Below are 15,099 nucleotides of genomic sequence, written 5' to 3'. Positions count from 1 at the left end.
TATATATATTCAAATGGTTAGTAGCTTTGAGCCATTCCACTTCTGAACCAGAAAGCAGGATAGATTTTTCAATGAACACATGCATTTATTAGTAATGACCAGCAAAGTGGCTAAAACCTACTGGTAGGTCTCTACAATGATTTGTAGTAGAACTAGCTTTGAATCCTTACTGCTTAACAATAAAGGTAAAGGGTAAAGTTTTTCCCCTGACATAAAGTCCAGTCGTGTCCAACTCTGGGGGTTAGTACTCATCTCCATTTCTAAGCCCAAGAGCAGGCGTTGTCCGTAGACCTCTCCAAGGTCATGTGGCCAGCATGACTGCATGAAGCGCTGTTACCTTCCTGCCGGAGGTAGGAAGGTATTTGTAGTTTATTAAACAAAAGGCAAAGTCTTAAACACAAAAGTAAAGTTGCAAAAGTTCAATAGCCAAACAGAGTCTTAAATGCAAAGGCAGATCTATTCACAAAATGTTTGCCAAGAAAGGTTTTGAAGTTGCATTTGCTGCTTTACTTGGGAGTTTATTTATTGTTACCGCTTTTTTGCATTTAATCACTTATCACATAGTAATTTGTTGGGTATTCTTTTTTAAAAAAAAAACCATACTCATTTAGCTAGCTTATTTAAACTCACTTAACTTTGAAGTAATTTACGCGTATTTCAAAATAACTTGCACACAAACATATTTCATCTTCAGCCTCGGATGATATATAAACTCTATTATTAAGACTTTATTTTTATTCAAGTTTGATTAAAAAAACTCTCCTGAACAGATTGATACAAGAGTGTACAAAAACAATCAAGAATTTTGGGAACATTCCTACTGAACTGCACACTCTTTACAAAAGACTTTAAAATGTATTTCTCCAAACCTAGTAAAGAAGGCAGGACTATTGCAATAGTCTGCTCACTAAGCACATACGCAAAAATGAAAGAAAGCATAATACTATTGTAAAGTAAAACAATCCAAGCAAATGCAGAAAGCACATATTATTCTGGCTCTTCTACTTCTGGACTCTCCTCCCGACTCTCACGCTTGTCTTGGCTTTGGGAGAGGTCTTCGGCAACTTGGCTTGCGTGGCCACTTTCTCTAAAATTGTGAAGAATAAAGGCAATTTTAAAATTAGAAAGAGAACAGAAAGAGTACTACCAAAACATTTGACATTAAGACTTTTTAATATTTGATAGTAACACAAAACCTATCAATAATTTACACCCACACATAAAAACCTACTCACGCCTGCTTTAGGACACTCTTGAGTCTCACAAAATTAATTTACAGTAATAAAATTCATAGCTTATAGTATTCAAAGATATATAAACTAGTTTGATAGGGACAATGAATTGGCAACCCACAGGCAGTCCGTCGTCCTCAGTGCTATTTTATCTTTCCATCATGACTCCATTATAAACCTGCATGAGTCCTGCTTCAAGGATTGGAATTGGGTGGCCCGTCATACAATGCTGGATTGCATCTTCCAGCATTCCTCACCACTGGCTATGCTCCTTTGGGTTTCTAGGAATTTCAGTCTTAATAACAACTAGAGGTCAAAACCTTTTCCCCACTGTTTCCATAATTGCTAAAGAAACATATTACTACTATGACACTTGCAGTGACATCACAACTGGTGCTGGCCTAGTCTCTGGGTACTTTGACCATGGAGGATCTAGTCGTTACAGGTTAATGTGTAAAAAAAATTAAATACTAATCAACTGCACAGGTTGCAGGAAATCAGTATCCTGGAATTAATTCACTGAGCTACTGAACTTGCTGACCAAAAGGTCAACGGGTTCAAATCTGGGGAATGAGGTGAGCTCCCGCTGTTAATCCCAACTTCTGCCAATCCAGCAGTTTGATAACATGCAAATGTGAGATCAATAGGTATTGCTTCGGCGGGAAAGTAACAATGCTCTACGCAGTCATGACCTTGGAGGCGTCTACGAACAACGCCAGCTCTTTGGCTTAGAAATGGAGATGAGCACCATACACACACCCCTCCCAGAGTCAGACATGACTAGACTTAATGTCAAGTGGAAACCTTTATCTTTACTTACACAACATGCACACACTCAGGCATAGAAATTGTTGCTATATTCCCACCGAGTGACATTTTCTGCCTTCAAGTCTGTCCCAGAAACACTTTAAAAATGGGAGGGAATGACAGGGCAGGGACAGAAAAGCTGCTGGCGGGAAATTCAAAACACAGCCTTACATATTATTACATTTCTCTTGGCTTGATTTAAAGTAGAGAAAACCTCCAGGTTAAAATAGGGTTCAGGCAGTAGGTTAGCAAGTATGGCATGAGTGTAAATGGTTCCTGCATTTGTTCTCACGAATATCCAAATGGCTAACTCATTTTAAAAACATACCATCAGATGTCATCTGTGTTCTAAGAGACTTCAGGACATAAGTGTCAGTGTGTGTAAGTTCTTTATGCAAATAACAGGAAGGAAGGAGTGTGCAGACAGTTCTCTTACATTTGCAAGAAGTTCTCTCATATCTAATTTTGCTCTGTGTTGGGCAAATTGCCTTAACATCAAATACTCAAAACAACACCAGTGGGATGAATCATGGTCGTTTCAAAATTTCCAAAGATTCTAAAACTTTCTCGGCTACACTCAGTACAACAATAAGGGAAGTATTCAAGTGTGCAGGGTGTATTGACTAGAAAGTCTTGGAGCAGCTACCAAGTATTGTTTTTTCACATGCTCCTACTATACATCCCTTTAATGTGGTGAGAAAAGAGCCTCTTAGGAAATTTTTAGAACCAAAGCAGGGTATTATGGGAGAATATGATCCTTCAAGTAGGTAAGATAGATGAGCAAAATAGAGCTTTAGATAGATGAGCAAGCTAGAGCTTTATAGGCCATTACAAGCATTTTGAATTGTGCCAAGAGACAGAGCACTAGTTAGCAGAGATGCTGAAACAAGAAAGTTATAAACTGTAAACCAGAACCACTTTTCATAGACCAGTTTCAACACTCTGGACCAACTGAAGATCCAACACCACCAGGAATGATTTCAGATAGTATTATCAAGCCCATAAAGAATGCCCCCCCCCCACCCAATATTAATAAATGGATACAATGGCAACCTGCAGCAGAGAGTTCCTCGGGTCCTCCTGGGCACCAAAGGAGCCACTGGAGGCTGCCCCCTAAGTGAAAGGACCCAACAGCAACCAGCAGCCCCTTGGAGAACTTCACAACCCAATCCTGAACTTTATTAACAAAATCAGACAAAAAAAAGTTTCCTATATTCTTTCTATATCATTGTCTGTTTTTCCGCCATTAAATTCAAATCACTTCCGGTTTCTTTGCTCCAGCTGACGGGACCAGAAAAGCCACCGAAGACCATGCACAGGGTCTGCGCAGCCTGACTGATCACCCCTAGAGTATAACACCTCATATTTAAACATATAAGTACTGTGTTATTGTACTGATGGGCATGGCCTCGTGTAAGCCACCCTGAGTCCCCTTGGGGAGATGGTGGCGGGGTATAAATAAAGATTATTATTATTATTATTATTATTATTATTATTATTATTATATAAAATGAGATCTTGCCTCCACTGGGATCCAGTATCTGCGTCCCTTTAAACCGCTGATACCGGGGGCCCATCATTCCTCTCCCTGTATCTGCGATCTTATGCGCCAGGGGTCCCATGGACTCCCCAACATCCCTCACCTAACTTATGAGCCCCTAGGAGCTCTGGGTTTCCCAGTAGCCCCATATAATCACCCCTCCAGCCTTCCCTGTTTCCAAATAAATACTTGACCCATAATCCCCTACCTAGTGCTGAGACATTGATTCCACCAGTATTGTTTGGACCCAGGTCGGGCCTGAGGACCCACAACCCACCGATCCCCTGTATATGTTTCCCCAAGCACACAGGCCCACTCTTGCTGATGGGAGATAGGAGCCCCTTGGAAGCTTAATGTACCCTTAATCTGTGTGTAGACCCCCAACCCATGGGGACCAGGCTTCCAGTAGGGAAATATTAGTTTTAATCGTGCAAATTGATTCCTGCCCATCACAGAAATCTGGGCTTATGGTTGAATTCAGAAGTACCATCAAACAGTAAACCTGCATTTTCAAATGGATATAACCCATACTAAGGCTGGCTGAATCCCTGTTTTCTTATCTATTACCAAGTTGTGGTTCAGTATCACCAATAGAGTAGTTTCAAACTCTAATTGAAAGGTGGGAAAGCTCAAGCTCTGGGTACAAACTGGGGTTTTCTACAGACAGTCACATCCCATTCTTATAATATCATTGTTTATAGGTTTCCCAGTTTGTAAACATTTTGTTTCCTTCTGATCGAAAGAAATGCCTTTCCCAAGGCTTAGTTACAGGAAGTAAGAGCTGTCAGCTAAACTATGCTGGTATTTTGGTCCTTTTTGTTTTCACTCTTAGGTAACAAGGCTGGCAAGTCTTGCTTTCAATAATTCTGAGAATATGAATCTACAGGTCATAAGCAATCACAATTATGCCAAAATAGCACCAGGATTTCTTTTTCCTTTCTGGATAACTTCCCTTTTCTTAAAGTATCTCCACTCACTGTTGTAAACGGTGGCTGCTGCTACTAGCCTCTGGCTGCAACCTGCTGTGATGAATTGGTCCTGGGGAGCCCGCACTTCCTAACAGTGAATTGGACAAGATCGGGAGGATAAAAATGAGAACCGAGAGGAAAATAAATGGTGGGGAAGGGGACAGGAAATCACCACTCTTACCTCTTTTCATCAACTAATTGCCATCCATTTTATATGATGCATAGCAATTATACTCCACGTTTGCTGCCAGCTGATAGCTGACAATCTTAGTTTCTTCATGTTACCCCAATAAAATGGTTCAGTTTATTACAGAAGTTAAGCTTTTAAAGATAATTTTGTATCAAAATGTCAGATCAATGACAAATACTAATAAGAACATTTGTCTTACTCGGTGATGCACGTTTTCTTTTTTTCAGATCTTTCATATCATCTGCTTCTGTATCATCCTCATCAGTGGTAGCTGGTTTTGATGCAGCAGCTAGTTTTCTTTTAGTCTACCGCAGAAAAGAAAAGCCAAGTTTATACCCAGCAGGACAAAGCATATGCAGGCAAGTTAAACCACAAAAGGAAAAAAGCACCATAGCAAAATCTGAATCCCCCACCTTTGCTGTCTGTGAGCAAAAAGCTCCAAAAGCTTCTATCAGAAAAAATAGATATCAAAATTAATATACAGTAGAGTCTTGCTTATCCAACCTTCGCTCATCCAACTATATTATCCAATGCAGTCTTGCTCCCGCCCGGATCCACAGCTGTTTCAAGACATTGAGATGTTTTGGTGCTGAATTCGTAAATACAGTGATTACTACATAACATTAGCATGTATTGAACTGCTTTTTCTGTTGATTTGTTGTAAAACATGATATTTTGGTGCTTAAATGTAAAACGCAATTTGACATTTAGTAGGCTTTTCCTTAATCCCTCCTTATTATCCAACATTTTAGCTAATTCAACATTCTGCTGGCCCATTTATGTTGGATAAGCGAGACTCTATGTACTATGATTATTAAAAAAAAACCCTGAAACTTAAAAAAAAAAACCTCAGATTCTTCTGCAAACTCATTTTAGTTTGCTCAGCAATAAGGCTACAGGTATAAAATTTCTACTCTTAGGCTTGATATGGACTAAGTACCGTAAAATGTGCTTCTTGGTTTCTTTCAGTATCACAGCTTTTATGTGTCATTATGTTTCATTTAAATGTTTCTAGATTTCATGACTACAGAAAAACAAATGTTACAATTGCAGTTTCAGCTGGGGGCACCTAAGAAATTACAATAAAAAAATAACCTCATCTGTATCCTTTGGATGAATAAGCATATTACATACTACAAATTGGCTATCCACCATAGTTCAGGCTTCTACCAATATTGTGATGCAATATGTTTTAAGTATATGTTTTGAGAGCAACATACAGCCGAATTCTATTTGGAGAGGATTTTTTTTCGAATATAGATTGAAGCAGAAATGGAATGGAATTATGCGTGAAAACATATGGAAGTGATACAAAATGAGAACAGATTGATTTCTTCATCATTTTAGCTCGTGGAACAGAAATCAAGGAAAGCATGGCACAAGAACCCTAGCATCTATCTCTCCCATGCAAAAGCAACCTTCCAACAAAATATTCCAAATTTACTATTTATTTATTTATTTACTACATTTATATACCACTTTTCTCCCCCTAAAGGAACTTAGTGGTTTCCAAAATTATGAAGGCAAAATACAATGCTGAACATACACGCAAAAGATAATCGGTAGGTTGTTGTAGGTTTTTTCGGGCTACATGGCCATGTTCTAGAGGCATTCTTTCCTGACGTTTTGCCTGCATCTATGGCAAACATCCTCACTACCTCTGAGGATGCTTGCCATAGATGCAGGCGAAACGTCAGGAGATAATGCCTCTAGAACAGTGGTTCTCAACCTGGGGTCCCCAGATGTTTTTGGCCTTCAACTCCCAGAAATCCTAACAGCTGGTAAACTGGCTGGGATTTCTGGGAGTTGTAGGCTAAAAACATCTGGGGACCCCAGGTTGAGAACCACTGCTCTAGAACATGGCCATATAGCCTGAAAAAACCTACAACAACCAAGTGATTCCGGCCATGAAAGCCTTCGACATTACAAAAGATAACTGCAAGACAGTAACATATAACTATGAATTAACCTAACCAAATTAAAACATAAACATAAAAGAACATTTAGACATAAAGCATAAAAATTAAACAATAATCAATAATATAATAACATTTATATTAAAACCCTCCGATAAACAACACGGTTTAAAGTTATTAAAATCACACCATCCAAAATCAAGTTGATTACTATGAAGTCAATTATCACGAATCAAATTATTCATATTGAAAGAGTGTACACAATGACTTCATAGATTAATAACAAGGCAGAAACAATTACATTTTGTGTATTGAATACATTCTGATTGAATACAATCAGAAAGACAAATAAATTACCAAAGGTATGATTACAAGAAAGTATTTTTGTTTATTTTTGATAGTCCAGCTGAATGAAACTGCTTCATCATGTTAAAACTATTCTAAAAACTTAAGTTCTAGCTTGCTTTTTGGGTTACTTGGGCCAATGTGCCGTTTTTCCTGAAAGAGCTGCCGAAGTGGTTGCAGCCTCACATGGCTGACAAGGGAAGAGGAGAGTGCATTACATCTTTCCAAAGTGTTGCTTCATGATTACCATCTAAACCCTGCTGGGATGAACAGATTGGTTCGATAATTACATACAATAACTGCAGTGGGCAGGTAACCCTCAGCTGGCACAGGGCAGCTCCCCTGTGAGAACTTCCATATGCAAACTGCACTGATGGAGTGCATTAGGTACATCTTTCCTGCCGGTGCACAGGCCTGATTAACGCCAACCAAGACTCCAAGGTTAGCATGTCAGCAGATTTGTGATGCATTAGGCAGGAATAAACACAGACACTTTTGTTCATTCCGACCAAAATTAAGGAGGAATATCGCACCACTGGATTGCTTTTGAATAAAGGAAATAAATGCATTCTTCCTGGCTGAACTGAAGACAGATTTTTTAAAGTCGGTACCTAATACTTCCTACTCAAAAAAACGAAAGGACATCTATCTTGTTTCCATGCTGATTCAATAAAAAACCTTTTCCTAATCTCGGTGCAGGTGACTTCTATGGCAAGAGAAGTCAGGCATCACTCTCTGACAGAAGCAACACCCATCACTGACGAAAAGTGCAATGCAAACTATGAATCATGAATTCATATTTATTTCACTCCAAATATTTCCCGGTAGTTATCGAGTGCAATCAATGGACTCATCGCTGAGCATAAGGCATACTCCATGGCTTGAGTGGTTTATAACAGCAATAATGGATCTTTCAATGCAATGCAATGAGGATAACTTCTCTTTCAGTAGGAGCTAACCAAACTCATGCAAATATTAGAGTAACATCATGCATTACATATGAAAGTGAATTAGATTCAAGCCAGTTTGGGAACAATGTCTCATTAATAAATCTCATAACCAGACTGGCTTTAAATTTATAGCAGATAAAATGTGGATCTCCCAGTGAGAAAGAATTTCAATTAAGCTGGGCAGCAGCTACTGGTCCTATTTCTCAATACTGGTCATTTGGATATATCAGCTAGCAGCAGCCCAAATAAAGTCCAACTTGGACAAGAATTCAAATCAAGAATTTAAATATAACCTGAAAGACATACCATGAAACCCTCTGCATATTTATTCAGAAGTATATGACCAATGTCATTGACTCACTAATGGATGTGTATAGAATTTAAGCTTTATACAAATTATGAGACAGCAGAAGTGAGTTTTAATATAGATTCATTTTTAGAAAGAAGGGGTGGGTTATCTTAAAGGTTGTGAAATGAGGAGTGTGTCTACTATCCTAACTGAGATCAGTTTGGCAGCATCCCATGACTTCCTTTCCTTCTTTGGATCCCAACATGATTTCAATCCCAGATTTGATATCAATTATTACTAAAAAAAATATGCTGGCACATAAAAAGTATAGCATAAAAAAGACAGAGAAATTTAAGTAGCACAAAAAGAGGAAAACGTTGAAGGGAAATGTTAAAAAGCTAATAGATTAAAGAGAGAGAGAGAGAGAAGTAGGGAAGAGCCAGATTTGAACAGGTTGAAACAGGAAAGGATAAATTCAATGTTAGGTTCTGCCCAAACAGACCTTCTAAAATTGATGAGGTTTGTTAACTATAAGAAAAGTTTCCTTTATTTCAAGCCGTTTCTGGCTTAAATCAAGAAACAGCTTTTTAAGATCCAGGGAGATACTCACAGGAACATCTCAGCAAGCGAGAATCCAAAAGTGGCAAGTTAGAACCCAGCACCTTAATCAGTGGCTGAGAAACTCCCACCTGGGCACACAGAAGATTGGGTGACCTGGAAGGCACTGAACAGGTTGTGCTCTGGCACCACAAGATGCAGAGCTAACCTTAAGAAATGGGGCTACAAAATGGAGTCCACAATATGCGAGTCTGGAGAAGAGCAAACCACAGACCACCTACTACAATGCAACCTGAGCCCTGCCACATGCACAATGGAGAACCTTCTCACAACGACACCAGAGGCATTCCAAGTGGACAGCTTCTGGTCAAAGGACATATAGCATAAAAACAAAGTTTTAAATGCATTTAAATTGTACCCTCAACTTGCTTCTGACACGACAAATAACTGCATATAACACCGGAACTAAAAGTTTAATTCTGAAATTTGAGAACAAGAGGGAAAACCCAAAAACACTAAAAACTGAGGAAACCACCAACCTTAGTATAATGGGAAATTATTCTTCCTCCATTAGTTCCCCATGGTATCCAGCAGACATTTTCCACAAATCTGTATCTGCCTCCCTCCCCCCTCTCCACCGAACCTTCACATCTCTAGGTAGATATAACATTGTGTTAAAATTCAAGACTTTAGAATCTTGTTCAAATATGAAGAATGTGCTATGTGAATGATTTAAATGTATTTTAGCAGGAGAGAAACTATGGATCATAGTGATTGCTCATTTTAAAAATAATGTTATTACTGTTATCAGTTCTTTCTTCTTCCATCCCTTTTGTCTGTCTCTTTTGAAAATAAGCATTAAGCATAAGTGAAATGTTTTTTTCCAGCTATAGTTGCTGAAACTGATAATGACAAGTTTCACCTCAAAGGATTCATTCTTGAGAATCCCACAATCATTTCCTTACCTTTTAAAAACAGAAATATGACAGGATGCTTCAACCCAAGACTTTTCCCCTTTTCTATGAAGTTTAGCATAAAAAGTTAACAGAAGTCAGCACCATAACACTAAGAAGGGTGAAGTGGAAAAATCAATAAAGTATCCAAATTCCTGCCAAATCTCAGTGGATACCAAGGGCCCACTGTATTTAAGGTCCCCATAATTTACATTTAGAAGTGTTATTACACATGTCAATCACAAAAAAACTTGTATAACAACAATATCAAGTGAGATAAACCACAAATCTGACAAGCTCTACAGTATTCTCAGAGAACATTTACATGGTACACAGGTTTGTTCATGATTCACATCATCATCTAAAAAAATCTAACTCTTCTGGAGTATTTTAGAGTTTGATAATACAAATCATAGATTTTTAACAGTAAGAAAAGAAATAAAAGGCAAATCCACTTCATTTTCTATAATATTAATGATTCATTAATGATTCACAGTAACACATCCATCACTTATGGGTTGAACTCTTCTGATTCATAAAGATAAATGCATACATGTTATGGGCTAACTACTTGAAAAACATAAACTGATTTTTGTGACAGCTGTCTAAGCATAGCCTAAGTATTACATCTTTTCTACATCTGGATTTCTTAGAGGGCTTCAGTACTAGCAACCATTATATCTCTCTAGATGGGCTGTTTGAGTTGGACATTAGTTGGAGTCCATTTGTTTTCACATCTATTTGCTTATGCATTGAGATTTTCAACACAGCACCTTCTCTGCAGACCCTTATTCTCTGAGGCACAGGGGAAAGGGTTTATTTGATGGTGGCATCCCATGTGAAGAATGTGCTCTTCAGGAAGGCTAGCTTAGCACTGCTTGTAATGTCATTCTTGATGTCAAAGATGAGGAGTTTTTTGCATTTCTATAGATTCCCCTTGAGCTTCTACAAGTTACATCATGCTTTATACTTGTTTTGTATTTTAGTTGACTGTTCATTTTTATTGCACTATTTCCCTGTTTTGGGGTTAACTTTTTTTTACAAATTACACTGGAATCTGGAGAAGAAATCTACAACAATAAAATTTGTTAGAGAAGTGGCATAATTCTTTGCCAAGAACTGATGTGAACCAAAATAATTTCTTTACAGAAGAGTCGAGGACATACAGCCACATGTGGTGGGATTGTGAAAAAATATAAAAGTTCCATAAAATAATTAAGAAGGAAATTCGATTGGAACAAGATAATATTTTCCTCTAGAAAATTGAAGGTGAATGAGGCTCTAAAGAATGGGAGGAAGGACTAATAAATTACATGTTAGATGCAGTTAGAGCCTCAGTCGCTTTAGCCTGGAAGGACCAAGAGAAATGGGACACAAAAGCATGGTATAAATATTTAGAGGACTACCTCCTCCAAGACTACATTAGCAAAAGGAAAAGTTACTACAGGATGAGCCAAATCAGAAAGTCATGGGAGGCAAAACGGAAAGGCTTAATTTACAGAATAAAGGGGAAAGATAAATATAAGGAATTAAACAAGATTATCCTCATGATTAAACAATCATAATAAATACAGCAAAATTTGTAAAATGTTCCTGGAGAGGGGAGGGAGGGAGGAAGAGGGGAAATGATGTAAACATGTGTTACTAATGGAAAATGTTTTGAATGTTTGTGTAATTTTGTGTAATTTTGAAAATAATCTTTAAAAGATCCTAAATAAAAAAAAGCAGAAGAGTCAAGATTTTAAAAAATAAAATGTATGTCTCCCTCCACTCATTCTCATTTTTTTCAAGTTGGAAGCAGCTTTTATGGCCTTCCCCTTTTTGATGTTATCTCCACAATAATTTTATAAGACACTTGTGGAGTTTGTTTCCAAAAGGTACCAAATCCAAAATTAAAATTAAAACGAGTTACAGGTGTCAGCACTTTGTTGGAGTAAAATATTATGTGCAGATCAAGCTGTTAAAATGTATCAAATCACTTTAGTACAGGGCTTGGGAAATTGCATTTTATAGCAAAAGAATACATATCCTCAGTATGTTCTTTTTCGATTCCTGGAAACTTTGATCAGATGGATTTAGTACCTTTTGAAAACAAGCTCCATGCCTTCTTTTTCCCTTTTCCCTTCCTCAACCAAGGGACTAACACAGTACTTCTTTGAAAACCACCTTGTGAGGTAGCTTATTCTAAAAAAATTAGCCCAATGTTACATTGTGAGCTGCACAGCTGAATGCAGATTTGAATTCTGATTCCAAAACACACTTCATAATAAACCACTACAAATGGTTGTACCTTTCCCCCCGTTCTGTGTAAGTTATCACAGCAAACAAGTGCATGCTGCTTACATTCAGGATTCCCACCAAGTTAAATGCCAAGATAAACCAAGTGAAAAAAAATCTAGCGAGAATAGAGCTGAGTGCATTAATAGATTAATTGGTTCAATTAACTAAAGTGTGGATTTTAACTGGATTGTAAATCAGAGCACTTCTCTTTGAAAGATGCTCAGTGCTGAGAATATCGTTTTGGTCTATGTACACTTTCTTGACTCAGGCAAGGGATTTGGGGATCATTTTCCAGGGTGCAATTTATCTATTTAGCCAATGGGAAAAAAACAGTCCAAAACACATGAGCAGCACCGGTATTTTAAGTCACACAGAGGGAAAGATTAACACCCTGATCCCAAGTATTGTTTACTAAGAAGCAAGACCAATTATTCAGTGCAACTTACAGGTTCAAGTAATTATTCACTAGTTAAATCAGCTAAATCAAGAAAAGAAAATGATTAGGGAAGAAGAATAGAGCAACCAGGCATGATTAATTTTTATTAGCTCCAGACATTTGGAAAACAAAGTCTGATTTGACAGAAGAACAAATTTATCAGTTTACACTGGGAGACGAAGTGGGGACTCCAGAAATGTCTTTAACCAGGATTAAATCCTACATTTCCACTGCAATAACAATGTTCTGGTTGGCTAATAACACATTTGAAAAACTCCTTTAAAAACAGTTAAGATTATTTATCAAAGATTTTGGAACCTAATAATTTTGCGTAATGCATTGTCAAAGGCTTTCCTGGCAGGAATCACTGGGTTGTTGTAAGTTTTTCGGGCTGTATGGCCATGTTCCAGAAGCATTCTCTCCTGACATTTCGCCTGCATCTGTGGCAAGCATTCTAAGAGGTTGTGAGACCTTGCCATAGATGCCGGCAAAAGGTCAGAAGAGAATGCTTCTGGAACATGGCCATACAGCCCGAAAAGCTTACAACAACCCAATTTTGTGTAAATCTGGTAAACTTTAATATGTTTTAATTATTGAACTGAATATGTTTTAACTGCTAAAGATATTTTGGGATGGTTTAATCTGCTCATCTCTATTTTAAATTTAAATTGTTCTATACTGCTGCCACTGTTACTGGTATGCCACCTGAAAATTTTAATTAAATCTTAAAAGATATGGAATATGATTGAAATATTTTTATAAATAAAAATAACACCAAAACTATTTCATCTATGTATGCTATAGCACTTATGTCACTTCAACTTTCAAATAAATCTGAAACTTGAATCTTGAATCACAAATAATTCCACTTAATGATATATGTGAAGAGATGATAGATAGATAGATAGATAGATAGATAGATAGATAGATAGATAGATAGATATCTGTTTATAACTGACAAAGACAGCCAAGCACACTTTTTGCACAAAGGTGGATTAGCTACAACATCCTCCTCTCACACACACTTGTAGATGTAGTTTCACTCTGAACTACAGTTGTTAAAATCAGCATTTATATTGAAGTAATACCCAAAATATTGAAATATGTCAATTTTATTCATGGAATATAGTCATCCAGCAGTAGAATATAACACCACCAGAATACTTAAAATTTAGAAAACCCACTGTCCATCGGGAGCTTTATTATTTTATTTAATAACAGGACTCTTGTCCTAAAGTCTTGTTTTCAAGTGTTGTGAATGAAATTCAGTTAAATAAATGATTGGCTATTACAAACAAATACAGCCAGTCCCCCATCTGACTTACAAATGACTCACAGTTAAGAACAGGGTTGTGACAAAAGGAAGTGAGAGAAATCTACCTGTAGGAAGAGAAATTCACTCCTGAAAGAGTTATCATGGGGGAAAGGTGTCACAATTGAACCTTTTCACCAATCCTTGTTTCCACAAGAAGCCAAATTTTTCAAAATTCAATTATCACAGGGATGGAAAGTGAGGTGAAATCTTCTGAACAGGGGCACAGACCCCTCCCTATGCTATCCACAGTGTGTGTGTGTGTGTGTGTGTGTGTGCACATTTGGAGTTAAAAATGAACCTCTTCTAACTTACATACAAATTTAACTTAAGAACAATCCTACAGAACCTATTCTATTCACAAGTTGGAGACAGCCGGTAATCCATGCTGCTAACATGCTGTTAATTTGGAGACTTAATCACAACATCACTTTAGCATGATGTCATGGTACCTACACAATTGCATATGTTCTGCTGAGAGAGAAATTTCACACAAAAATCCATGGCTAGGATACAAAGAACCTAACACACCTAGCTTTTATATCTGTCCGAGGGGAATCTGGACACGCATTCCTCCTACTTCCCCTCCCTTGCGCTGAACGGAATGGCATTTCAAAAGCAGTGTACGATATGGCATAGAAGGAGTTTTAAAGAATCTCCCTTGGGGTGCATACTAGCTCTTGGACACACCTGAAGTAGAGCTTTGGATTCAGGCCAGTGGTAATAAGAATGAGCAAGTCTTTTACTTGTGTCTCAAGGGTACATTTCTTCTCTTTCCCTTTCAGTTTTGATCTCACCTATGTGACACCCATTTCCAATAGCTACACACGCTATGCAGCAGAAGACAAAAAGACATTGAATGGTGATCTGAATTAAGAAATAAAGACCTTAAGTGCAGGCTTTGCTGGAACATCTCCATTTTCTGAAACTTCCATGTCCAATATTCCACCATCCTTCTCACCAATGGTTTTGAGACCTTGAAGAAATATTTCTCGTAATTCCTCATAAGGTGGTTTTTCAGTATAGGTCAAAGTCATCACTTTTTCCATATACCTCCTTAGCTCATCTGAAGAAAACCATTGAAGATCTATATAAGCCAAGTATAACTGAAATGCATTATATATCTATAGTAATAGATTTAGAAACATATGCAATCATTCATTTACAGTTGCATTTCTACAACTATCAGATAAGGAATTCCTCCAGTTCTATCCCAAATAGGATAGGTTATTATATAATGAAGAGAGAAAGAGAGAAGTGGAATTGTAGGTGTCTTTGCAGTGATACAGGCCACTCCTTGGAAGCAGCTTTGCTGTCATTCTT

At 37.6% G+C, this 15,099-nt stretch overlaps 1 protein-coding gene across 2 annotated transcripts in view; it reads right to left on the bottom strand.

Moving 5' to 3' along the window:
* Positions 1-701: 701 nt before the first annotated feature.
* Positions 702-15,099, bottom strand: part of VRK1 (VRK serine/threonine kinase 1) — a 46,533-nt gene continuing 32,135 nt past the window's right edge. For both annotated transcript variants that reach the window (XM_060755864.2, XM_060755872.2), the window contains exons 11-13: positions 14,664-14,842; positions 4,937-5,042; positions 702-1,087 (exon numbers count right to left, since the gene is read on the bottom strand). In XM_060755864.2, the coding sequence (XP_060611847.2) occupies positions 1,002-1,087; positions 4,937-5,042; positions 14,664-14,842 (371 nt within the window). In that variant the 3' untranslated portion in view covers positions 702-1,001. The remainder of the gene's footprint in view (positions 1,088-4,936; positions 5,043-14,663; positions 14,843-15,099) is intronic.

The sequence above is a fragment of the Anolis sagrei genome, chromosome 1 (genome assembly GCF_037176765.1).
Source record: "Anolis sagrei isolate rAnoSag1 chromosome 1, rAnoSag1.mat, whole genome shotgun sequence".
NCBI classification, from domain to species: domain Eukaryota; kingdom Metazoa; phylum Chordata; class Lepidosauria; order Squamata; family Dactyloidae; genus Anolis; species Anolis sagrei.
The sequence above is the reverse complement of the archived record's forward strand: the minus strand, read 5'-3'. Positions and strand labels throughout refer to the sequence as shown.